General features: G+C 43.1%; 5 protein-coding genes and 1 long non-coding RNA gene across 7 annotated transcripts in view; 3 read left to right on the top strand and 3 right to left on the bottom strand.

The window, feature by feature from the left end:
• Positions 1–144: 144 nt before the first annotated feature.
• LOC108548545 (uncharacterized) lies at positions 145–3278 on the bottom strand. The gene is made up of 8 exons (XM_017901558.1): positions 3224–3278; positions 3064–3135; positions 2683–2955; positions 779–2595; positions 594–686; positions 446–533; positions 240–366; positions 145–172 (listed from the first exon to the last, which is right to left on the bottom strand). Exons 1-8 carry the CDS (start codon positions 3276–3278, stop codon positions 145–147), a joined length of 2553 nt encoding a protein of 850 aa, XP_017757047.1.
• Positions 3279–3668: 390 nt separating this feature from the next.
• LOC108548555 (cell cycle checkpoint protein RAD1) lies at positions 3669–5475 on the top strand. The gene is made up of 8 exons (XM_017901570.1): positions 3669–3792; positions 3860–4091; positions 4165–4300; positions 4452–4456; positions 4495–4612; positions 4792–4986; positions 5060–5335; positions 5416–5475. Exons 1-8 carry the CDS (start codon positions 3669–3671, stop codon positions 5443–5445), a joined length of 1116 nt encoding a protein of 371 aa, XP_017757059.1. The 3' UTR covers positions 5446–5475.
• Positions 5476–5569: 94 nt separating this feature from the next.
• Positions 5570–9075, bottom strand: fabp (fatty acid binding protein). Of its 2 annotated transcripts, none has more exons than XM_017901574.1 (3): positions 8831–9075; positions 6602–6873; positions 5570–6062 (listed from the first exon to the last, which is right to left on the bottom strand). In XM_017901574.1, the coding sequence occupies exons 1-3, from the start codon at positions 8901–8903 to the stop codon at positions 6009–6011; spliced, it is 399 nt and encodes a 132-aa protein (XP_017757063.1). In that variant the 5' UTR covers positions 8904–9075; the 3' UTR covers positions 5570–6008. The 2 variants fall into 2 exon arrangements, with proteins under 2 accessions (XP_017757063.1, XP_017757062.1); XM_017901573.1 differs by lacking the exon at positions 8831–9075 and adding an exon at positions 7050–7143.
• Positions 9076–9358: 283 nt separating this feature from the next.
• LOC108548560 (uncharacterized) lies at positions 9359–10767 on the bottom strand. The gene is made up of 3 exons (XR_001890269.1): positions 9970–10767; positions 9798–9914; positions 9359–9492 (listed from the first exon to the last, which is right to left on the bottom strand). It is a non-coding gene; the product is annotated as an uncharacterized LOC108548560 (long non-coding RNA).
• Positions 10768–11595: 828 nt separating this feature from the next.
• On the top strand, positions 11596–13023 carry LOC108548556 (uncharacterized). The gene is made up of 3 exons (XM_017901571.1): positions 11596–11860; positions 12234–12393; positions 12493–13023. Exons 1-3 carry the CDS (start codon positions 11689–11691, stop codon positions 12893–12895), a joined length of 735 nt encoding a protein of 244 aa, XP_017757060.1. The 5' UTR covers positions 11596–11688; the 3' UTR covers positions 12896–13023.
• A 3315-nt stretch (positions 13024–16338) lies between these two features.
• Positions 16339–25090, top strand: part of LOC108548547 (probable calcium-binding protein CML11) — a 60776-nt gene continuing 52024 nt past the window's right edge. The window contains exon 1 of the mRNA XM_017901560.1: positions 16339–16419. Coding sequence (XP_017757049.1) covers positions 16339–16419 — 81 coding nt within the window. The remainder of the gene's footprint in view (positions 16420–25090) is intronic.

Consider the following 25090-nt stretch of genomic DNA (forward strand, 5'->3'; position numbering starts at 1 on the left):
CGCATAATATTTTTTACGCATAAAAGAAATATTTTTTGCGTATATCGTCTTATTTAATAAGAAGTAAAGGTTATAAACTTTATTATAAACATTTTAAAATATAAATAACAAAATTAAACGAGATTACATATATTTTATTAAAAATTAATGTTTTCCATCAACCTTTAAACCACTTATATAAAATATATGAAGTACGAACTTTATCACAAACTATAAATTGTATTTAAATATTTCCCCATTTATGTATAAAATTTGTTTTATTAGCTGCTTGTTCAATATGAATAGATTCATCTTCTGGTTCATAATTAATTTCATATACTTCGTTATTTGCTAGATTCTTTACTTTTTGTGCTGAATTTTTCCGACCTAGAAATATTTTTTAAATATGAATATTTTAAATCATCGATCTCATGTCTTTGAATCTTTTTATATAATATAATAATACCTTGATGTCGGATGACAATTTTACTTTGAGCAACTTCAAGTAATTTCTTCATACGAGGCCCTTGCTTAGGTGATTCATTTTCTTTTATCTAAGAATATAATGGATTAATATATTTATAAATAAAATGAACATATATAGAAATACGTACCGTTTTGATTTGTAAGGGGAGTTTATATGAAACCTTTGGAAGTATAAAATTATTTTTTGGCATATTATCGTTCTCTAGCAGATTTTTGTATGCCTTAAAAAAACAAAGAGAGAAACATAAATGAATTTAAAAATACTCAATGCCACAATATATTTAAACAAATTTATACATATATTTATATTTACCTCTTGTTTATAAACATTTACTTTAGGAGATAAATTAATCTTAAGAGGTGTCTTTTCCTGACTTTTATTTATACATTTCGGTGGAGTATTTTCTTCTTTCAAGTTTTTATTTAGTGATATTTTTACATTCCTTTTCACAGGTGTAAGCAATAAATTATCTGTTTTAGCACGTACATTTTTTATAAGTTGCATATCTGTACCTCTTATATACATACCCACTGGTGATATTACAGTATTATAATTCAATCGGTATAAGCCTTCTGCATGTGGACTCTTTAAAATGTGTCTTACCTTTGTGTGCTTTACAGGACTGTGCATGTTTGGAAAGTATACTTTTTTCTTCTTATGATCTGTATTGGAAGGACTTTTTCCTGGTGTGACAAAGAGTTTTGGTTTTACATTTTCTTTCTGCCCTTCCTTTTCATTACCTTGCTTTTTTGACAATGGTGACGTATATAGATTACAAGATTTTACATTTGGACTCAAAAGAGTACATTTTCTTCTATATGGTGATTTTTTAATATTCCAAGTTTCTTTCTTTGAAACTGTATTTCTTTCACATTTTTCATCAGATTTCTCAGTTTTCTTAATGTTAGTTTCAGTTGCACAAGAATTTGAATTTTGAAGTAACTTAAAGAGAGGTTTTTGTTTTTCTAAATATGATTGATAGTCTTTACAAGATACAAGAGTTTGCAAAAATTTTGTTTCATCCTCCAATGAATTTGATTCATCGTCAGTGGTAAACAAAGGAGACATTCTCAATGTTTTTATTACTTCAGGGTCTGCATTAATTTCTGTAATAAGTTTTGCTGTATCAAGACATCTCTTTCTTTTTTTTGCTATATCTTCAAAAAGTGTTTTTTGTAAGTCATCTGGATCTAACATTTCATAACTATTTGTAAGCTTATCTGGTGTTATATTATCAAATTTTTCATTCATTTTTCTGGATTTTTTCTTTGAGTACGAAAGATTATTAGTTATCTTTTGGTTATCCTTTGATTTATTATGTAATTCATTTAATTTTGAGAAACTGTGTTCTGGTTTACTTATAATTGGACTTTGATATATACATTTGTCTAATAAATTTGGCATGCTCAATATTGTATTTTCTTTATGATTTTCATCATTTGATACATTTAATGATGCCATTTGTTGTTCACATATATCATGGATTTGACTCATGCTTAACAAAGATGGCATCGATGAACTTTTAAGTAAAGGTTTAGAATATTCCTTTTCTTCAGGAAATAATCTGTTGCATTGAGCCTCTAAATGTTCAAAAGATGTACTACCAGATTCATTAATAACACTATCAATGTTTCCATTGTAATTATTTTTTGATATTTTAGCAAAGAATCTTTTTCTAATTATGTCTTTACCAGAAATAGGTGTGATAGATACAGATGCATTTATAGGGGAACACAATTTATCATTTTTAAAATTTTTTATATGATCAGATTTACTACACGCAGGGCTTATAGAAACGCGTTGTGGACATGGAGGTGTAGACATTGGAGATGGGGGCCATTCAGGAGCAGATTCATCTTCTATAAATTTACACATTTTTCTAAATTCTGTTGTTAATCTACTTAAATCTATTGCAGATGTTTCATTTCTATCATCGTCATTATTTATAACAGATTCTTCAATGATAGTTAAAAGTCTTTCAGTAAAGTTTCGTGGTGAGTGTACAAATTTATCAGATAAACGTTTTAAAACTTGCTGTGTCTGAGAAACTTCCTTCATTCGATTAAGTTGATTATCTAATGAGCAAAGAATTGTTTCAAATTTCTTTGTTTCATTATTTGCATGTTTTTCTTCACAATTTTTAGAAGTCTGTTTACCTTTATCTATACAATTCATTAAAGGAGCAATTTGTGATATTACCGTTGTATTACATGCACTTTGTTCTAAGATTGAACTTGCATTTAATTCAGTGTTATTTATATTGTAATTAGAATCTCTTTTTGAATTTTCACCCATTGTAATAGACTTTAATTTAGTATGTGACTCTTCAGTTTGTTCCTTGATTGTACATGACAATTTAGTAGTCATATTCTCATTTACAGAACTCTGAGGATTATTACTTTCTTTATCATTCACTTTAATAGCTGATTGCTCAACTTGAAATAAGTCGATACGTTTATTTAAGTCTGGAACAGGATGAACTTCCGAAACTGAAGTAAATGTAATCGATGAATCTTGTATAAAAGAGTGTTTTAGGGAACGATCAGCTAAAACATTGGAATGTTTATTGTTGTATGTAATGTCATTCAATCCAGTACTTGTACTTTTAACTTCATCCGAACTATACTCAGATATCGAACAAAGTGAATCGGTATCGATGTCATTAGATCCTGAAAAAAAAGTTATTTAATTAATAGGAAAAAGTAAGTTAATAAGAGTATGTGAGAAAAACACCTGTATCATCAATCTTTTACTTACGATAACTATTTAATGAATCTGTGAAATCATTAGCTCGTCTTCGACGTCGGCTCATTTTAATATCAATATTGAAATTTTATTCACACTCGATCATACGATTTTTGACACAACGCTATACAGGATCCGTTATAAACGTTACGAACTACACCATTGATCCTTTTTGAATTATCAGTAATACCAACATACTAACTGATTATATAAATGAAATAATATACATTTTATGTTGGCAGAATAGCGAATCGTACAGTCTGAACGTAATTGCTTGTTTCTTTAGTATTTTTTAACTCGTTAATATATAAAGTAATATAAAACGATATCAAGACAACCGTAAATCTATTGTTATTCATTTTTATTTTTATTTATATTTTTTATAGATTCATGTGAAATTTTGTACAAATTTACCACAAGATGTATTATTCAATTGATTGATTGAATAATAATCTTCATGAGTGTAAATGAACAGTTAACAACAAGTGTTTTCCCGCTTAGTACGTACGATAAAAAATATGCAGAATTTGTAAATAAAGTATTAAAAGAATCAGCTGACAGTTTCGAAAAAGAAAAAAAATGTATGCACATTGTAAATTTTTGTAATTATTAACAATAAACTTTTATAGCAACAATGGATAATTTTAGTTTTAGATAATGTACTGTTAAATCTGTACAATGTATTTGGTGGTATATTTGAAAGAGCATTAGAGTTATATGAACAAGGACGTATAACATATATCTTTGCTTCTGAAAGTGCCGGTGTTGCACCTTACAGTAACAGAAATAATGCCAGATATTTAGTACAAGTTAAGGGATTATCAGGAGCAATATACACGTTTTTTCCAGATATAAATTATTGTATTTGTGCTTCCTTTAGGTATAAGGTTTCTAACATTTCTAAAATAACCTATGATAACAAAGAAGATTATTATGAAATTTTTTATTTTCAGGTGTCAAGTGTTAAACAATAAATCTCTATTCACTTGCAAACATGTTTTAGCAGTTTGGTTAGCTTCAGTTACAAAGGAAAAGGTGTCCTATCAATATATAACAGAGAAACAATTGCAAAATTTGTTATTGTATCAAGTTTCAAATAAACAACATGTGTCCTGAAGTAGAAAATTATAATCTAGTTGCAAAGTTGGGAAATCTTAAAATCATAGTACAATTATTAAAAGCAATTAACTTTAAAGAGGTACAATGATATCAGAATGTCTTATTTAAACTTTCAACTAAGACAAAGTATGTTTAATTTAGGAAACTTATTATTTTACTTAGAGTGCTACATGTTTTGGAACTGATAATGGTTTAAAAGTAACAGTGGAAGATGCAAAATGTATGCAAGCTAGCGCTTATATTCCAATTCGTGTATTTCAAGTGTTTAATTTAAAGGAGGATGTAATTTTCAAGATAAATTTAAATGTATTAGTGGAATGTCTTTGTATGTTTTGGGGTAACATAAACTCTCAAGGAAATTCCGTGGCTTTACAACTTTGCTATAAGGTACACATGTATATACTTAAAGAATATCATAGGTCTTGTGGACAGAATTGTTTATTAATAGAAATTTTTAATAGGGTAATGGACATCCTGTAACAGTTCTAATAGAAGAAAATGGTATTATAACGGACTGTTCTTTAAAAACTCAAGATCCAGATGAGTTATTAGATTTTCATCTTGAACCAGAAAATGTTTTAAACAAAGTAGTTCTTCAAACTGAATTATTAAAGGATGTCTTATCAGAACTTGATTCTACTAGCGAGTTGATCAATGTAAGAAATGATATAACATTTAAAAGTTTTACTATTTTCTTATCCAGAATCTTATATTTTGATAATATTGCAGTTGCTTTTGTCTCCTTCTCCACCCTTTTTTCGTATTAGTACAGCTGGTTTAGCTGGACTTTGTCATATAGAATTACCTCACGATGGCGAATTGGTCGATAACTTTCAATGTACTTCAAAAGCTATATCCAGTTATAAACTTTCACATATTAAACCAGCCATGAAAGCATTATCGTGTGCAAATAAAGTTTCTTTGAGGACTGATACATGTGGACTATTGTGTTTCCAATACATGGTTAAAACTGAGGAAACTCATATTTGTTACATAGAGTATTATGTAAGGATAACTTTATTCCAAATATTTACTAAGGAACACCGTATAAAGATATACATAAGTATGTAAACAAAATTTTTCAGATTTCTCCCGTGATAGACGAAGATGAATAACTTTATTTATTATGATAAGGAAATAGCGGGATTGTAAATACGAACTAAAAGTTTTTCGAAATTGTTTTTTTATTTTATATTATTCGTAATTAAAGCTTTTCATTCATTGTATTCGTTCCTATTGTATTTGTATATATTAAACAAAAAAGATATTTTCATACAAAGTTGTTCAAAATTATAGTTTACTCATTGCGAATATCTTCGATATATCCAACATAGATATAACATGCATGGAAGCATACGAATGACATTCAAAGATGCATAAAAATATATATAAATTTTTTATATTTTTGAAACGCTGTGTAACAATTTTTGTTATGTACATGAATATAAAGTAACATTATATTCGTACATCGTATTATGTTGCAAAATGTCATATTCTTCAAAATAATGTCATCAACGTTTATGCTTTCATTTGTATTATTGTGCGTGTAAAAAATGTTTATACTCTTCTTTTACATTTATTCGACCAATGTATTACCCTTTAATCAACGAGAATAACTTTCAGCATCATCAATCAATCCTTAATCCGCCGCGGAACGTTATTTTCTCGAACAAAATTTTTATTCCTGGGTCTTGTACACTCTTGTACACACAATATCGTCAACTTTCATGATCTGCAACATAATAAAAGGTATTCATTTATTTATACAGAACATTTTATATGTTCATCGTTGTACGAATCTAAGTATACGATGCGTGTATTTTTTTAACCGTCTTTCAAGGCTTCGAAACAATTATTATTAACTCTATTATTGAACTTGTTATTACATTGTTCGAGTCACGAAGAGCACGCGGTAATTGGCGGACCTTTTGACCAATGACAGGCACTGTTATTATCATCAGATGTTCGCCCTGTTATCTTTCGTTGTGTCGTTCAGCCCTACAGAACTTTCATTGCACAAAATGTAATTCAATTGAAACACTAAACTTCTAATTCCTTAACGATCAAGATTATATAATTTATCGTGATCCAAGTTCTCATTACATTTGCTGTTTACGATTAAGCTAGGAATATAAGCTAAAGAATGTAATATAAACTCTCAGCAAAAAAATAATGTGAAGGTTGCGATGAGACTATAACGTGATTAAGTTACACGTTTCTTTTTCTTTTTTTTTCTCACTTTGTTTACCACGTTTTTTTAGCCATACATACCGCTTTCATTTCCGTCGGTGTAAATTCTCTTTCAATAGTAGTCTGTTTTTCTCCGTTTTGTATTTGAATAAGTTTATTTCCATCTAAAGTGCAGACGCTCTGCACTTTGCGCCCGTCCGGCGTTTCCTCGTCGAACTCTTCTCCAAGCTTGAATTTTATTTCAGAATTCTTGAACGGACTTGTCGTTTTCAACGTATAAAGTCCATCGCTCTCCGTTAATTGAACCACGGGGCTCACGCTGCTACCCATTTTACGTATCATCATACCTACACCTGGAAAATAGAACAGGAACCATGGTTTAGGGATATTCAGCTCCGAAGAAACGCCTTAACCTTAGATTTAAAACAAACTCGTCTGCGAAAAACGAACGCGAAGATATCTTGTTACGCGGTCGAAGCATTGGAACATTAATTTGCACGTTAACTTGAAGCAGAAAACTCTTCCTTACCCAAGGCTTTCATGTAATCATCGAAATTTTCACTCGATTGAAGTTTATAACGTTTCCCGTAATTGTCCGAAAGCATCTCGAACGAATGAAGCACAACGCGTAATCGACGAAAGTAAAAGCAAGACTAAACAGTGGCGATACCATTATCGCTTTTTATACCGAGAATAATGAAGTCAGACAGATCTCCCTCGGTTAAAATGCCAAATCCAGCGCAAACTTAGTTTGAACTTTTCTCCGATATTTTTCATAATTCCCTGATTCCATAATGTGTCGCGTATATCTTTGAAAGGAAAATCGTAATGAGTTATCGTAATCTTGTTTGCTCGCATCGAATTACATCGTGTACGCGATATTTGCTTTTAATATATTCAGCGCGTATTAAAAGACTAATTATATACCATGGTGAATAAAAGAAAAAGCATCGGATGTTTGACATGATCGTTGTTGACATGTTATATAACTATGTGCCGCCGGTATTCTTAGTCACACGGTTGAAAGGTGATTGCGAGTACGAGAGCTGAAATATCATCGCGGATCTGCGAAAGATACGCGTATCCTTTCGCACGTACGCGAAGCGTCAGTTTTTCAGCTTGCCTCGATCCGAGGAAGGAATAATTTATATTTCTTGCCCTATTAGTCAACACTTGACGCGTGGGCGATGTCGATCAGACTGAACTTGCACTTTTATTTAATTTCCGGTAACCGTATGAAATAATCGGCTGCATCACGATGAGAGCGTGAAAAATGTTGCGGATGATTCGTACATTTTGTTGTCATTTACAATGCGACCAGTGATTCACACTCGGCAATGTTACACGTTTCGTCGTTCGATCAAGCACCCGGGACCTTATTCGTCTATTATCAGGCAACGCGGTCAGTGTATTTTTATTAAGTCAACTCCATAAGTACCATACATTAGTACGATTCGACTGACAATTGCGATTTATTAATCTTGCCGGTAAATTAATTCAAGTGCTAAATTGGAGTACAATCGGACTCTCTGTCTGTGGCACATGGCGGGAATTAAGCGTGAGGTCAGGTCGTTGCACAGCCACGGGAGCATAGTTCAACATATTAAAATTGATTATCTTATTTATCATTACAATACGTTGCCAGCCCTAATATTATAAATGAGATCGTTCGTTTGCGACGAAATTAAATCTCACGGGGAAGGAACCGGCTTACGCGTATTTCGTGACATTAACCGTGCACGATGCCACGCATTCCTCGTGTTCGCCTGGATACATCGAAACATTTTACCGTCGTCTTATTTTAACCTTCCACCGTCAGCAGACTATTTTCATAATAAACGTATTACGCGTTCGCCTAAATGACCGAACCTGTAACATCGATTACTATCACAACGTACAACTTGACCAGCCATTTGTATTCGAATAGCGTATCGTAATACCAATAAGAACGTTTCGTTATCCGTGTCATTTATCGCCATATCGGCTCCATCATCGGATCCCTATTAAAACGCCTATTTTATTAAACGATAAGATAGCTTCGGGATACTGCGCGTAATGTTTTCAATAAATATTCCGCTTCGATTGCAGTGTTTGTGTACTTACAACGCCACTTGACAGTGATAATAGCGTCTGATACCGCCTAATCTTCGGGTGAAAATTCGTGCAACGATATACGTAACGTCTCGTGGAACAGAATTCGCCGTTGCGCTGCCTCGTATGCATGTGTGCGTGTAATTATGACTCTCGGGGGAATGTCCTTACGCGATAAAACGCGATCAGAGTAACCTACTATTATTAATTCATACGTACCGAGCGCTTTCATGAAATCGTCGAAATTCTCGCTGCTGAACAGCTTGTACTTCTTTCCAAGGAACTCCGGCATGGCGATCGATCGAATTTGTCTGGACCCGAACACGTGACCAAAGAATACAGGTCTATAAAAGGACGATAGCTGTGGTCGGATTGGGAAACAAGAGCAATGGCCCGATGCTCACCGTCTTGTCGCCGGCTTTAGACTGACTAGGATCCGGGAGGACGAAGAGCGTTAAAGGTATACGCTTGGTCTGGACTGATATCTCTCTCTCTTCTTCTTCTCCCTCCCTCTTTGCCCCTCGATATGTCCTCTCTCGCTCCTTTTCGTTCACCCCCTTTCCGCCCTTCCCTCGATCGATCTCTGTTTCTCGTTCGACTTTCCTCACGCTCTTTCCGTCTTCTATTCGAAAATCTTCCGTCTCTCTCCCACCGTTTTGCTCGCGCGTTTGGGCGGTCCCCTCCCGGCATATTCGCAGCTGCTGCGCGGAGACGGTTTCTTGTTCTTGTACTTTGCAATCTTCTTTCTTTTTTTTTTTTTTTCTCCTCCGACGTAAATCATACATCTTGTAATGTCAAATCGTTTTTTCGTGTTCTTCGTTTCCCGTATCGCAAATTCTATTCAACCGCTATGATCCTGCCTTTCCTCGCGTTGGAAATACCTGTCGGTAAATAGCCGTTACGAATCAGAATGCATACGTTCGCGTATAGAAACTGATCGATTTTTTTGCAAGTACAAATCACGAGAACGATGTTTTATGACGGTTGCTTTATACGGCGTATAATCGGTGATCATTGCACTGTCGTTTTTTTGGAAAATGTTCATAAATTTCCACGATTTTTTGTAATCCCATTTAAATTGCTGCACGGCGGTTTAAATGTTTATCTAGATTACTATGGCTTTAGCGATGGCGAATTATTTAACTAGGAAATAACGCGACGCGAGTGGTCATGCGCAAATATTTACCTGCGACTATGCCGAAGTTGGCCGCTTATCGGACAACGAGCATCTGCGCGCGATACGCCGATCGTCGTGGTGGTGCGTTGCAACGAAAGTATGCACGCGACTTTGTAATTAAAAATGCTGGAAAAATGTCGGATCGATTAATTTACTTGTTTACTCGGAAGGAGCGTGTTACCTGTGCCACGATGCAGACCAAAGGCGAGAAACATTGGTACGCGTATAACACGGAGCGTATTATGAAACTGTTATAATTAATCCGCAGCTTCTGTTTATGAAAATCATGGCGGTGTGCGTACTAGATGGCAAGTAAGATAAGGGAGTATAGCGTTTCATTCGGAGAGCAGCCGGCGTCGATTTCGCTGCGTTTGCCAAACGGCCGGACATGGTCGATAACGGCGCGGTGGAAACGCGACGACGTGGCCGCGGCGTGTCCGCGTCCATTCCTGTTGAGCACGGTGTATCTACGATCGCGTAGCAACGCGCCACTTTCGACGTACTAGCACACCTAGCAGCAGGTCTGGCAACGTCGAAACTTGCGCGAATTCCGCATGGTCGACGACGACGAGAACGCAATCCATCGGTGCCCACCGCGTTCTATCGCCACGATCCCCCGAGCGTTTGTCGCCGCGCGTCAATCATATGGAATCCTCGATGCCATTCTCGTTTTCCCGATGCAATCGTCGCACAGCTCTACCCCGTTCGATAACCGTCCCGTTCGGCTTTTCGCAGGATTACGTAATTGCACGTCGGATTTTCACGAATCCATGGACCGATCTATTTATAGCGGCGAAGTTCACGTTTGTTCGCGCGCGAATATCGGACTGCCTCCTACAACCGGTTCCAGCCGATCACCGGTTTCTCTGCCGGCGTTATTATAAATCCGGTGCGGTCGATGCGCGCGAGTATCACCGCATTGGAAATGCGGCGGCGACGACCGGCCAACGAGGACGCGTCGCACACACATCCACGCAGAGGAAAGGAGGCAATCGCGACGTGCTCGCGGGTTTCGCCGTCTTTTCAGCCTCGGCTGGCCGGGTAGATTTGGCAACGCTGCGGCATAGCAGCGGCATAGATTCCGCTCCGCAACCGCAACCGCACGCCAGCCTAGCGCCATGATGCCAAACCAAGCTAGCCGTACAACGGTTTCTCCGCAGTGACGCGCAAGCTGCCGGCGACGGCGTAGCACACACAAGCCGAATCGCTTGCGGGATCATAACGTTCCGTCCAAAATTCTTTTCCAATTCTTTTCTCGGTCTCCGCGCCTCGATTCACGGCATTGGCCACGCACGAATATTCACGCGCGATACGGATCTCGTCTTCTTTCGCCGCGAATTCGCCGGCTCGTGCCACCGTATACACACGCTCGGCTTAATCCGAATCGATAGCCCCCGTATCTTTCACGTTCGCCCGTTCAAACGCGATCGTCTCTTTACATTTCGTTCAGCGAGCAAACTGCCAGGAAATACGAGCAACTGCGCGTAATTCGTACCACCACGCTCGTCAACGGATTACGACCGAAACGCCATTTTGATTTTTCTCTTTCGATCCCTGTATATTAGGAAAGAAGAAGCTGTACTTGCATGCTAGAGCCCTCGGCGAGGGTCCTTTAAAATTCGTCCCTGAGCAGCATCGACGTTTGATAACCACTCGGCTGCAGCCGCAGTACTGATCACGTGAACACGCTTTGTTTATATTTTCTGCTCCTTCTCGTTGAACGAATTTCGTAATTTGCATCGTCGAGGCAGCCTCCGATTTCGCTTTCCCGTTATTTCCTTCGTCTCATCTTTCCGCTGATCGCGAGCGTTTGGCGCTGAAGAGCGACGAGGGGGAAAAGAAAAGGGGGTACAGAACGGAGAGTGCGGAGGGTGATTCGGACCTTCGCGCCATCCCCGACATGTTCGATACGGAGAAATTTATCGAAGAAATCGAGAAACGACCGGCGATTTACGATGTGAATCGTAGCGAGTACAACGACCGTAATGCCAAGATGACCGCGTGGGACGAGGTCTGCCAGGTGATGGTACCGAATTGGGCGCGCTTGACGGACGAGGAGAGAAACGTAGAAGGTATACAGCCTCTTGCGATCGATCGATCCGGATTCCTCGACTTGCACTTACTCGACCCTGGCACAAGTCGTCGTGACCGTACCGCAGTCGTTTAAAATTAGTACAAACTTTTTTCCTCGTTCAGCGATTATGAAAGTGACGATTGTTTACTCGGGGAATAAATCGAGGAATAAACCAGATCGAAATAATCTCGTCTTTCATCGATATAACAGAGTATTTTCTTTCTTCCTCTCGCTTTATCTCTTTTTTATTTCACAATCGTTAAGGTCGATAAAAAGTATTATTTTTTACGAGATTAATTTTATCCGTTATCGTTAATAACTACGCATGTAAAGTAACAAGATCACGACTACAGCAGTCCCGTAATTTTCAGAGAAAAATTTACGGGGAAAATGGAGAAATATCCGTGACTATTTTATGAAAGAACTGAAGCTTCAGAAATCGCAGAAATTAGGGCCAGCTGGTCGAAAACGAAAGAAATATATGTATTTCGATCAGCTGCTGTTTCTAATGCCAACGGTGGAGAATAAACGGTTGGTACCATCCGGTTGCTCGAGCGCGAAGATAGCTCGTATTTAAATGGCGCATCGGCCAGTTTACAGACGGTATGCCCGTATTCCTATACGTTACAGAAATGCCGGCACTACATTAAGTAATTGCAAATCCGAGGAGAGCGAGGGCGAAGTTGACAATCCGGTGATCGAGGAATACGACGTACCATTGGCCCATGCCGCTCCCTCCATTGCGACTGGCAGGGAATACCTTCAACCGGGCGCTTCCTATAAAATGTGCCCCCGTTATCCGAAGCAGCTTTGCGAGACGTCGTTCACGTCCTTCGATAATGAAATTCACGATATCCTGTCGTCGCACAGCAGCCAACGCGTCGCTTACGACGAGGACGACTACGACAAAATGTTTCTGCTCTCCTTATTGCCGATCATTCGACAAGTGCCGGAAGAGAAGAAGCTCGACGTCCGGATACAGATGCAACAAGTCTTGGCCCTGGCGCTTCGTCCTCCGGATAACAAGCAATGATAATTTCCACGCTTCGACGGTCGATAATTTACGAATCGAAGCGCGATAAACCAGGACACGTGAGTAATGCTAGTCCACGCGAAAAATTCACTTCTTTCTCCTTCTCGCGAGGAACCTCTACCACTCAAGGGAACAGCCAACGCTTGTCCACCATTATAGTATCACGGATAAACGTATTTTTCCACTTCTAGATGTCGCGCGGGAGTTACGCGTTTAGACTGCACATCGATTGTGTTCGTTTTGATATAATTGTCGATAACAACGTAGATCGTAGACTGTTTATATCGTAAATATAGCGAGAGCACGATAATGTTTGACAGTGTTTCAGACATAGGCCTTTCACGAAAGAACCATGACTCAACGAATTGCACTTCGAGTACCTATACCTGTGATATTACGCGAGGAAAAATACTTTTGACAAATGCAGAAACAGAAATAGTATCTATAACGCTTCCCACCGTGGGATGGGTGATATAGTTGTTTTTCGTACATACGACAACGACATATGTATTTTCGTAACTTCGAATAAACGTCGGTGATGTACCAGCGATATTCGTCCAACATGGACGACGTGTGGATGTATGAGAGGCGAGATTATAACGAATAAACGTGCGAAAAGTACATCGCGTGTAGCGTTACTTTTCGTCGATACAGAATTCGTTTGTGTTTGGGGATGCGTGGACAGGTGGCAGCACCGGTACCACGCTTTCGGACTTTCCACTTTTCGTACTCGATGTAACGGATAACGAAGCACTTAATTTAGCAATTTAGACATTTAATTGAATCATGGAAATTATTCCATTAAAACGCGTCTACTTAATTTCCAACTTAAACGTCGTACTTGTAGTAGTATTTATCGACGAATACGGCTCGTATCTACTCATTTTGTACTAATGAATTATTTATCCGTTTGAAATAAAATTATTACCAAAACCCAAACCACAAACATTTCAATCGCTGCTTCACTATTCTTCCCGTCGCGAAAATTCCCACGCGACGAGGAAAAATTTCACGCGTCTTCGCGTGAACTTCCAAATATCCGTTGTACCCCGAGAAATCTAACGGTGACGCAAATGGTCGTGATATCATTTACATCCTGATACGTTGGAAAAGTTTTCCAGTCGCATTTCAGCGCGACGTAAAATCTCGCGAGAAGTTAAGAGGTCTACTTTAACGCGGTTCACGCGTTCATGATCGTCAACTGGAACAAGACTTCTTCGCGCGTAAACGAGTTAAACGGAATTAAATCGGTTGGCTGTCGAGTCCTGGCTCGATTCCGAGGATTGTTTCATCTTTTTATGAAAACGCTCGTTTCTGATCCGAGCCAAGATGGAAACGCGATCCGATGTCACCGAAAGCAGACGAATCGCACGTCGCTTGACTTTTACACGCTACGAATTTCGTTTAATTATCCGCACTCGCGTCCTCCGCTAGATGGCGTCCTGTTGTTTCGTAACACAAAATGGTATTCACGCGAGACATCTAATTATAACGGATAACGAGATTCGTGCGGAATGGAAATGCGCGATCTTTTGCTCGATTTTTGGGCAACGCCACAAAGGATTGGAAAACGCGATATGTTTGCTTTGTTGGTTTAGTGACTGCGCAGTGGCTAGTATCGATTAAAAATTCTGCGATGTAAAAGACTTTGCGGTTATCCGCGATCGTTGCTCTTCCAATCACGAACCCGGAAACGCGAACCCCATTTGCGAATATAAAGCAATTTAGGAATGAAATTTTCCGCCAAATCTCTTTAACCAGACGTAGCGAGTAAATTGAATTTTGATTCGACGCTACTATCCGGACTGTTCGCCGGAATACCGAAACAAACGTATTTTAGTATCTGGACCATTGCCTACGCCTATTAGCTGCTGGTCCCTACGCATTTAAATATAAACTGCCAGTCGTTGACTTTCCATATAAATCGCGTAGACCCCAGACACCTTTGATCATAACGAACGATTCCATTTTACGAGGAAACGAAATGAAAACGTAAGAAATTTCGACGTCGTCATTTCCTTTGTCACCGAACATTTACGATCGAACGTCCGGACAATGGAAATGCATCGTATTTGCACGCCATTGTCTCGTTTCTTTGCCATTTATTCCTTCTTCTTTTTTCCTTTTTCCCCATTTTCGATAGTCGAAAAAGGACGAAACAAAGGGACGATCCGCGAATATACAGTATCTCGGTGTATTTCCAAACAATGAGCCATTTTTCCCCGCTATACGTATAATTCGCTAATAAATTACTTCAACGAGATCTCCTCCTCGTCCGATCTTTATCCGTCGTTATTATTTATCGCGATCGCGTGGATCCTCGTTCGAGGGGCGTAAAGATCGATTCGTGGATCCCCGGGTTGAAATTCCAGGCTATAAAAATGGCATTAACGGGTCGACATGGAGAATCTTGGTAACCGGCCTGGAACATCAGCCGCGTAAACATACAAGGGTTACCAGCAACTAGTGGCGTTCGTTGAAACCCTACCCTCGGTGAATCCTCCTTTCCCTCCCATTCACTCCCTTCCTGAATAGACACAGCCCCCCTCTCGATCTCCACGTATCAACCCCTCTCTCCTAGCCGTTTCTCTCACCCTCGCTCGTTCACCATTCCCCTCCTCTCGCTCTCTGTCTCTTTCCCCCTTCGACACGCGCGGCTTTCTCTCGCGCGCGCGTTCTTCTGCCTCTGGAGCAACTCGCAGCATCCATCGGCCCGCTCCGGACTTCAGTCCATGTCGAGAACGCGGCACCGCCGGGACCCTAAGGACCCTTCGACATTCACGAATCCTTAGACCTTGCGAGCTAGTGGTGTCCAGGCGAACCCGTTTATCCGAGAGCCGCAGCCCCGGTTCCACGAGATCGTCGATTTCGCAACCTGTCGAGCGTATTTTTCCAAATAAATCACACACCGCGATTCCTGTCTCGGCACGACAGCTCGTCCCGTGCTCATCTCGAATGGTAGCCGAAATCTCAGGCTTCTTCCTCGATCGAGCATCCTATGCTACCAGCGAAACGACCCGTCTCTAAGCGTTCTTAAATCGCCGAAATCGTCGAGATCGTCACACGCACGAGCAATCGGCGATCGACCAAACGAGCCGAAGCGAATTCTCGCGAGTTCCCTGGGCCATTTCGGCCTAGAACGCCCGGTCTCGTCCACGGAGGAGCAGCGATCAGCTGAGACCCCCTGCGGTCGTAACGGATGCTTTAAGGGGTTGCGAGGAGTAAAGTTAGAGAATCGCGAGCGCATTCGAAGCGGACAGAAGTAAGTCCGAAGCGTGATCTTTGCGGAAGCAGCAGTCGGGAGAAACGAGGAGCCACGAGGGCCCGCGAGGAGACTGAAGAAGAGCGATTTCCCGCGAGACTGCCGGGGGTTGTTGCCCAGCCCCGGGGAAGCGGACATCAGGCCCGGATGTTCGCAAGGTCGAGACGCCGGAAGCGCTGCCATGCTCCAAGGGAAACTATTCACGGCCGTCAACAAGTTCCTTACGACATCCCCTTTGGTTAACAAAATCAAGTTGCTGATTGTAAGTGTCTTTTACTTCTCTCTCTCTCTCTCTCTCTCTCGCACTCTCGCACTCTCACGCCCCTCCATCTTTGTCTTTGACCTTCTTCTCCACTGGCACAGTTTCTCTTCGACCTTATCGAGAAAAGTTGTCAGTCGCTGTCTCCGGCTTCGTCGTGTCCCGAGCCGTTCCGAGGAAGTTATTTAGAAGATTGTCGTACGTATCCCCGTCTAGTCCGATGGCAAGGATATTTCTTGCATATCGAAATCGCTTCTCTTCCCTCTCGTCCTATCGTCCTCGTATAAAAAGTGCATCGGTCGTCGGGGTTACGGGAAAGTCGAGCTATATTCCCGGCAATTTTCTTTAGTGGAAAAATACGGTTTTCCCGGAAACGGCGAGGTAAAACGCGAAACACCGATGGGAGGGGGTGGAATTTCGAGAAATTCCTCGCGGCTGTAACATACCGTCAACCCTTAAACTGGAGATACGTTTCGCTTCAAGGTACTAGCGGACATACGCAACGAAAACGTTATGTCACGGGAACGATGACGATATGTTAGAAACGCGAGCAATAAGCCGCAATAAGTTTCTTCGTCGTTAGCCTATCTCCAGTTTGGCCAAGCATTCGTGGCAGTGACTCTTTCCGAAACGCGACCTTTTTATCTCCGTGGCCACGAAGCGGGAATTTCGTGGCAGCAAAATGGCCCGTGGAAACTTCCAACTTGTTTTTCCCGGCCATGAATACGACCAGAATGGCGCCTTTAATTGCACGCAATTATCTAGCTCCACACTTGTTCGCGCACTGTTACGTCTTTTTACACCCCGAGCTCATCCAACTTGGTACTTTCATTTGCTTTTTCGGAACGCTCCCTCGGGCTCCCGTTTAATCTTCGATGTGTCCGTCGTAAAAACGTGTTCATTAAAGAATCAGATTAACGGAGCTCACCGAGTGATTTATCGCGTCCCACGCGTTACGTTTCTTACCGTGCCTCTCGCGATTTCTTCGCGAAAATACCGCGACTCGCCAGTAAGGAATTCGGTATTCCGTCATACGCAGGAGCTCGCTGTCTCGGAACGGATTGAAATTACTGGTCGGACGTTAATGCAAATCGATGATGCTCATATCCACGAGAGCCCTTACACTCGGATCCCTCGCAGTGCTCCAAATTATATAGATTACACGCGTCAGTTGTTTACCGGGTGGAACAATCGAAACACTCCATTTCCCTCGTTTTAACTTGTTGCTCGTGGTACCGTTCCGATACCGTGTTCTCTTCGTATGTTTATTACCGATAGCAAGTAAATACCGTGTCCCTGTCCCTAAAGAGTACGTCTGGTGGAATTCCGCGCTGGTATGCACCAACAACTACGAGTGGTACGATCAAAGGGACACGGATCACGTTTGCGTCTATCGCGTCTGTGACGAACGCAAGGTTTCGCGAATTCTCAGTTGCGAATTTCACGCGGGATAATCCGTTTGATCTTTAATTAAATTTAGCCAAGAAACAGACGTCTACGCGGTAGATTACCTCGAGCAAACAATCGGATCCACGGTACCGAAACGCAACAGACGCGTTCAGGGATCCGAGGGATGCACGTGATCTCGAGATCCTTCCAGGCTTTCGCGCGTGTCTTTCCACGTCTCGCTGTTCCTGCGTATTCGCCTTTCGGGTATGGCCATTTAACTGATAGCAGGCTGTAGGTGAAACGTTCTGGGCGGGTTCCGAGTCGAGTACCGTTTCGAACGTTTCGGCATTGTTTTCCGTGGAAACGGAACGAACCTCGTAGGAGTTGCCGCGATCTCCGCCATTCTTGGCGTGCCATTATCGTCGACGAGTGTTCGTCGGCAGGAGAACTCGAAATTCCGCACGAGCACGGTGTCATACGCGGAGACAAATGGCTAGATCGTAGGCAGATACGAGGTGCTCGGGTGAAAGAATGCACCGGTGCTCCACTGTCCTGAACTCTATTGCGAGTGGGCCCTTTGAATAGCGAGACGTAGTAGCAGGTACGTTTGTCGGAGAGTGCACGAGTCTATCGTCCTTTCATCCGGCCACCGTAGTTTGCCACTTTATCAGTTTACGCGAGCCACACAGTGGTACGGGTCAGCCTGTTGACTTCCCGAACGAGATTAGCATTGTGTTCTTTCACTTAGAGCGTCGCCGAGACTTTATTAGCCCGACTAGGTCCCCCTATGACGCTCGCTCTTGCGCTTTTACTTTTTTCTGCGAGCTTACCGTCTCGGTAACCTGTTCCGCGTCGTAATTTTACTTGGACCAGGGATACTCCGTAACCCGCGTTTGTCTTTGTCGAGTTTGAACAGAGGGATGGTACCGGGGTGTAAAGGAAAGAATAACTCGCGCTTTAAAGCTATCGAAGTTTGAGTTTCGTCAAAGGAAAACTGGGAGGAGATTATTTGCTATTTGCTTGAAAAATTTTCCAAACTACTTACTTCCGTTCCACGGAACTTGCGAGGCGCGTGTCGTGGTGCATCTAAAAGCTGTAACAATATCGAGTTACAAACTTCGTCTGCGATTGCCTTACTTACCCGACCTAGCTCCCACGGATTATCGTCCACTCGGAGATTCAACGTGTTCCCCGAGGAGACGCGTCGGTTCAACCGACGGGATATCGCAAAAATTCCATACTCCACGTTGCGCGAGATATCGCAATATTTTTTAAACAACATCCTCGCGTTTAATACCCATACGCTCGATTGATAGCCGCACGGCGCGTTACGCGATTGGCCAATTATCCAGCATCGTTGACACCCGTCGAATGCAAATCGTATTCCAGGCGGATGAAATTTTTGTCAAGCAGCTGTCGAAATATCCGTGGAAAATCTCAGCAGGATTTTGCCGCGCGTTGAAATCCCTGGAAGTACCAGTGTTCACTGTGCCACGCTATCGAATCAGTTTCCATCAATTATTCGGTCAACTGATCTGCGAATTACAACGTCATAGATGCGTGCCAGTCGCATTTCGTTTTAATAGCTTTTCGATGAAACACCGCGAGGCGTGGCGGCGTTTCGGTATTTCTCGCCGCTGTCAAATTTTCCATTCGTCGGAAAAATAATTAATCCAAAACGTGGCCGCGAGGGATGAAACGGCGCGGTTCGCGATTCGGTTTCGTCCGGTTTCAATCGAGACAGTTTCAAACGCGCGGAGCAGCCTCGCGGACGTGTAATTGCACGTCGTTAAAGGTAGATTAAAGGAGCATGTTGACGGCGGCAATCCTGCCCGAACATCGTGGTAAAAACCGACCAAGCCCACCGCGTTTTGGCGATGACACCGTTCCGTACCCTAGCTCCGTTGCAAAGCGCGCGGGGTTATTTTGAAAATGTTAACGAGCCAGGACGAACCGAACCGTTAGTCCATAATTACATGACTCCGGTCTTTGAATCGGAGGGACGAGTTATTAACGTCGCCGGATATTCGTCGCCTAAATTACAAAAATGAGATATATATTCGGGAATTTGGAAGGAAAAGCCAGGCCCTTCAACGATTTTCCACACCGTGTCCGCTCGAGGAGCGTATGCAGAAGAGTCGGTTATATTCGAGGGCAGTTTCGTTAAAGTACGTTTGCTGGAAAGTATGTTCGAAGATGGTTCGAGTTGCGAAAGATTCGCGTAACGTTACTTTATCACTCGGTTAGTGCTTCGTAACAAGCCAAATATAGTTTGCATTTTCCCTTTGCCAGCACACACCTGTACGTTCCTTCACTCATTTGCGATGCGCTTTATAACGTTTTAACGGGTTCTTTTCATGCTGGTATAGAGTAGAGGAAAGAATGTGGTACCCGGAAGACGGACAGGGGGAGAGAGGGGGTGTATGGCGGAAGGTCGAATCTAATTAGGCTATCCCATTTTCCGCGGTAATTCGCGAGAAATAGGCGAGCGTTTCGTTATTTCAACTCTTTCCAAGCTTTCCCTAGATTCGTTTCCACGGCGAAAGGAGAAATTCCGCGTTGTTCATTGCAGTGCGTCCACTTGATTCTCTTTAATTCATAACGCCTTCGCGCAGCGTTCGATGTCGATTAAAACATCCGCCTGAAAAAGAGAAACGAGAGAGAATGGAGGGAAAAAAGGAGATTCGCGATATAGCACGCGTTAATTCGCCGGGATATCGACTAATTTCGTTTTCGAAAGGGGAAAAAGAATCGCGAGCACGGAGTACGATACGGTGATCTCTGGAAATTATCGCGAGCAGATTTTCCGGAAGCGCATCGCGATCGACGATACATACGCTTCGTGCAAAATTTACGACCTCTCCTCGCTTTCGTTTTACGTAAAGAAAGAAACGCATAGCCGAGACGCATTCCGTCTTCCGCTTCCTGTGTCGCGTCCTGTAACGAGCCGCTCAAAGGCAGAAAATAGCGGCGTCGTTGGAACGCCTAAGAGAAGCGCGCAACAGTCTGCGCCATTCGGTATCTCGAGTGCTGTCGCAGGATACCGTGCTATCGCGAATTTTTCCATCAGGATCAATCTTTACGCGCAAAACCCCTTCGCCGTCGCTCGTTATTGGCGATTAAACGCGCGATGGTAGCTGTTTCGATTAGAGAGAACACGAGCGTCGACACGAGCGTCGTAAATATCCCGTTCCGTCGAGTTAGTGGGAAAAAATTATCCACGATGTATCTATTTTCCTCGGGATCGTAAATCCGGGAAGGAGCCGAACGACGCAAGGTTTACGAGGACGAATCGTTTAATTGATATCGGCCCGTAAATTTCCCTGGTCCTCCTTATCCAGACATCTCTCGCCGCAAAACCGAGACGAGCCATGGCTCGTCTGCCTATGCACCGACGAATTTCATTTTTTTCCACATTTTTCCGCTCACCTTCTCTTCTCTTGCTAGCCGGCCCGTGATAATCGTTCGACGGATTTCGATTCGATACGAACCAGCGACGATTCCGCGCGACCAGTCCGGATTTATCCGATAGTAATTCGCAAAACGCGTGGAAACTCGGCGAACCGGACGAGTGAGGGATTCTTCGAATTCGGGTATCGGTATTGGTCGATTCCACTCGTGTTTCAGACTCCTGGCGAGCATACTTTCTTCCAGATATTCCGATTGTTCGCGTGCGGATAATGCGAATTTCTTGGCTGCGAGTTCCGAATCAGCGTTTCACGCCCACCCTCCTCGTTCCTCCGCGTCGTATCCTTTTATTCGCAAGATCGCTCTCTCCTGCTCGAGATGAACATTCTCGCGACCGGGTACTTTGCGTCGAAGTGGATTATTTTACTTCGATATCCATCCAATAACTCGAGTTCGTTACGGATTATTAATCCATCTCTCCGCGACGAATTCCGCTCGATCGGGGACGAAACAGGTGTGTCTGAATCAAATCAACGAGGTTACGTTACAAAATATCGGACGAGAGCATCGATCGGGATTATCGGGAATCGGAATGGAGAAAGAAGGCGTTTGTCTCGGCTGATTAGCCAGGCAACAAGGCGCGGCTGATGGCGCAGTGGTTGAAACGCGTTGTGAATTATTTTATAGCCGCGCGTTGCACGGCGATCCATTAACCGATCCTTCAGCCGCGCTATTTGAGCACCTTGCATTCTAATTGACCACATCCGTACTCGCGCATTTGTTCGGATAATTAATTTGCCCGATGTCATTAATATCCCAGGCGAGAAGATAACTACCCGAACGCTCCGACATCGCGTACACGGTCTGTGATGCGAATGGTAAATCGCGACTGCGGGTAAGTTAATATTCTCCTGGCGTCATCCATCGCGCGAATGCTCGCCTGTCTCTCGTTGCGCCTCTGAATATATTAGGTAAACGAGCCGGTATTTAAATCAGTTTCGTCATCCGAGATATCGCTCGAGCACTGTCGAAAAGTCGCTTCGAGGTAACTTCTCGCGGTAACTCTATTCACTGTCGTAACTTTCTTGCCGAACTTCCGCTCGTGCACGAGGCCTGTTCCGTGGGCGTGAGAAACGGGGCCGGTGGCTGACGGCTGAAAAATCGGCGGCCGTAGCGGAGCGTATCGCGCGAGGGTGGCCGAGGGATTAGCGTGGAATATGCAGCAGGCCCGTGGAAAATTAAGGGAACCGGGATTTCGCGTCCCGAATAACCGTGGCTTTACCGAGGGGACAATAAGACTCGGCGAGAAGTGGAAACGAGGTTATATTTCGGCAGCCCTTTAACGCGAGACGCTGGAAAGGCAGACAGGGGGATTTAACGGGGCGAAAGTCGGCCCACTTTTATCCCATCGCGAGGAACGGATGCCGAGAGTCCTCGAGGCGACTCCTGGCGAGATTCTTCAGACGGGGGGTTACTTCGTGGTCGATTTCGATATCGAAGATCGAGAGGATGTTCTCGCGAGATCCGCGCGCGCCCAGCTCGATCGTGGGCGAGCCGATCGGTCCCGAAGAAGGGGATTAAGTCACGGATATTATTTATCCTCGCGATACTCATCTTTATTTATATATTACGAGCGACCCGCGGCAGTTTGCCGGGGGTCGCGATAAATTCGAGACAGCCGGGCTCGTTTATCGAATGCTCGTCGTAAATACAGCATTTTCGCGGAGAGACCGACGGAAATTGAGGTGCAGAGACAAACAATCGATATGACCGTAAAGTTATCGTTCGTCACAACGTTCGCGCGATTTATCGCCAGTGTTAATAAAATATACGAGCAGCCAGGCTCGTCGTTACTGATTTACGGGTTACGTAGTCCGTCGAGAAAGCGCGGCAATAAAGCCAATTTCATAAATTATACACCATTTTCGTCGCGTATCTCCTTGCTTTCTATAATAAAAACTCCGGCAAATGGGTGTAAAATTCGCGCTATCTTCGCGCGGACCGATGCACGCCGACGAATAATCGTCGCGACTCGCATAATCGTATTTCACCTCGTCGTACGATCTCTACTCGCGGAGATGCGACGCGTTCGGGCTCTCCTCTGTTCGGCTAGCGATGACCGAAACGGGAAAAAACCGGGTCGAGTCTTTTTCGTTATCGAGCAAATAGAGCTGTTCGATAAACCGTCCACTTTATCAAAACCGCATTGGCCCGAACAGGTAAACACTCGGCGATACCCGTGGGCGCTTTCGCGACTCGCGTTTCGCGGAATTACATACGCCGTTTATTCGCGACAGCTTCCAATTTCTGTCTTTATACTAGGTCGAAGCGACCGCGTCATACCTGGGCAATACGTCGAGTGCGTTTTCCCATTGGCCGCGGACTTGACGGACAACGGGGTTCATTCGTAAACGTCAGCCATTGTCCGGGTATCAGCGGAAAAACCGCGGGACAAATCGGAGCCAATTAACGCGGAGGACATCGCGATAAGGCGATAGCCAGCGGCGTGTTAAAATTAAGACACCGCGCGTATCGATCTCGTCTCGTCGATAACGGGCTCGGGTTCCGAGATCGAAGCAGCAACCACGAGTGGTTGGGTCCGCTGGATTTTTCTCGGGGTGCCGTTCTACGTGGGATCTGTATGCTTTTCCCGTTCCTGTCTCTTTGTTCCGTATAAACGACCCAATAACGCGAAATTAAATCGCACGATCGATCCTCGTCGCGTCTCAGTCGACACCAGCGAATATTTTTCAGCCGTGGGTGTACGAAACCAACCCCTAACTCTTTTTCCTCTCTTTCGCCCCTTTTTTCTCCCATTCTACGTACGATCGCGATCGACGTCCCACGTTTCGTCCCGTGTTTCATCTGCATATCCATCGATCGAATATGCAAACGTTTTCGCGTATCGTGCTACGCCACTTACCGCGACGGCGTCGGTCCTTCGGTCTTTTGACCGTTTTCCTGACGGAGTGCAGCCCGGTTCCATCGGGAAATGATAATGAAGGCTTATTTCGAGTACCGGCGAGAAAATAACGAGGCCATCGCGGGCGGAACGGTGGAACGCTGGCCATAATACCGGTGAAATTCTTCGCCGAGACGTAATCGTAAAGGAACAGTGGGAAGCGAAAAAGCGGAACGCGTCTGGTTTACCCAAAGTATGAATATCGAATAGGTAAATCTGCTCGGGGCTTGTTACCAGTAGAGCGATCGTAACTTTTAAACTTGGTGCAACGTACACGACGTCGTTGGATGAAGCAACGGAACTGTATTCCTCCTTTTTCTCGTCCACCCTCTCGTCGAAACTTTACACGGGAAGCACGCGAGCAAGACGTCCATCGTCGTCTCGAAGATCTCCGTTTCCTCGTAAATTCCCCTCTACATCCTCGAGCGAGCATGGATTTCGACCGACGATTAAAAATCTCCGTGGTAATCGCGGCACTCTTAAACAATTAGCGAGCCAGCAACTGCGTTCCCTGTAATTAACCGATAAGCAGTCCGCCCGTTCCTCTCCAGCGCGACGTCGAATCGCATTGTCCTCCATTTTCGCGTGCTTCTCCGGGACAATTCGACGGTCGGCTAACGAGTTTTCTCCACGACGAAGGGAAAGACGAGCTACCCGTAATGCGAAACGTCGCTGACGCGGCGACATTTCCGAATTTCCTCCCCCTTCCGCTTTCGCCTGTCGCGTGCGGAAAAACCGAATCCGGGACATTTCTCTGCCCGGATGTCGGCGTACGAATTCCTTCCGCATTGACCCCGGTTCTTCCGTAGCTTCATCCATCGTGTACCATCCACAGGTGCACTGTATTTGCCCGAATTTGCATAACCATCTTTCGCCGAGTCCGCCAGGCGAATTTTCAAATTTCGTCGACCACGC

The sequence above is a fragment of the Eufriesea mexicana genome, unplaced genomic scaffold (assembly GCF_001483705.2).
Source record: "Eufriesea mexicana isolate 0111107269 unplaced genomic scaffold, ASM148370v2 scaffold1647, whole genome shotgun sequence".
Taxonomy (NCBI): domain Eukaryota; kingdom Metazoa; phylum Arthropoda; class Insecta; order Hymenoptera; family Apidae; genus Eufriesea; species Eufriesea mexicana.

Coding starts and splice junctions, on each gene's coding strand:
- LOC108548556 (XM_017901571.1), top strand. CDS start 11,689: ATGTTCGATACGGAGAAATTTATCGAAGAAATCGAGAAACGACCGGCG. Junction 11,861..12,233: donor CGAGGAGAGAAACGTAGAAG/GTATACAGCCTC, acceptor CGTAATTTTCAG/AGAAAAATTTACGGGGAAAA. Junction 12,394..12,492: donor CCAACGGTGGAGAATAAACG/GTTGGTACCATC, acceptor TATACGTTACAG/AAATGCCGGCACTACATTAA.
- fabp (XM_017901573.1), bottom strand. CDS start 7,125: ATGCTTTCGGACAATTACGGGAAACGTTATAAACTTCAATCGAGTGAA. Junction 6,874..7,049: donor TGATTACATGAAAGCCTTGG/GTAAGGAAGAGT, acceptor TCTATTTTCCAG/GTGTAGGTATGATGATACGT. Junction 6,063..6,601: donor CACCGACGGAAATGAAAGCG/GTATGTATGGCT, acceptor ATTATGTTGCAG/ATCATGAAAGTTGACGATAT.
- LOC108548545 (XM_017901558.1), bottom strand. CDS start 3,278: ATGAGCCGACGTCGAAGACGAGCTAATGATTTCACAGATTCATTAAAT. Junction 3,136..3,223: donor AGATTCATTAAATAGTTATC/GTAAGTAAAAGA, acceptor CTTTTTTTTCAG/GATCTAATGACATCGATACC. Junction 173..239: donor AAAACAAATTTTATACATAA/ATGGGGAAATAT, acceptor ATTTTATATAAG/TGGTTTAAAGGTTGATGGAA.
- LOC108548555 (XM_017901570.1), top strand. CDS start 3,669: ATGAGTGTAAATGAACAGTTAACAACAAGTGTTTTCCCGCTTAGTACG. Junction 4,092..4,164: donor TGTATTTGTGCTTCCTTTAG/GTATAAGGTTTC, acceptor TTTTATTTTCAG/GTGTCAAGTGTTAAACAATA. Junction 5,336..5,415: donor TTTGTTACATAGAGTATTAT/GTAAGGATAACT, acceptor AAAATTTTTCAG/ATTTCTCCCGTGATAGACGA.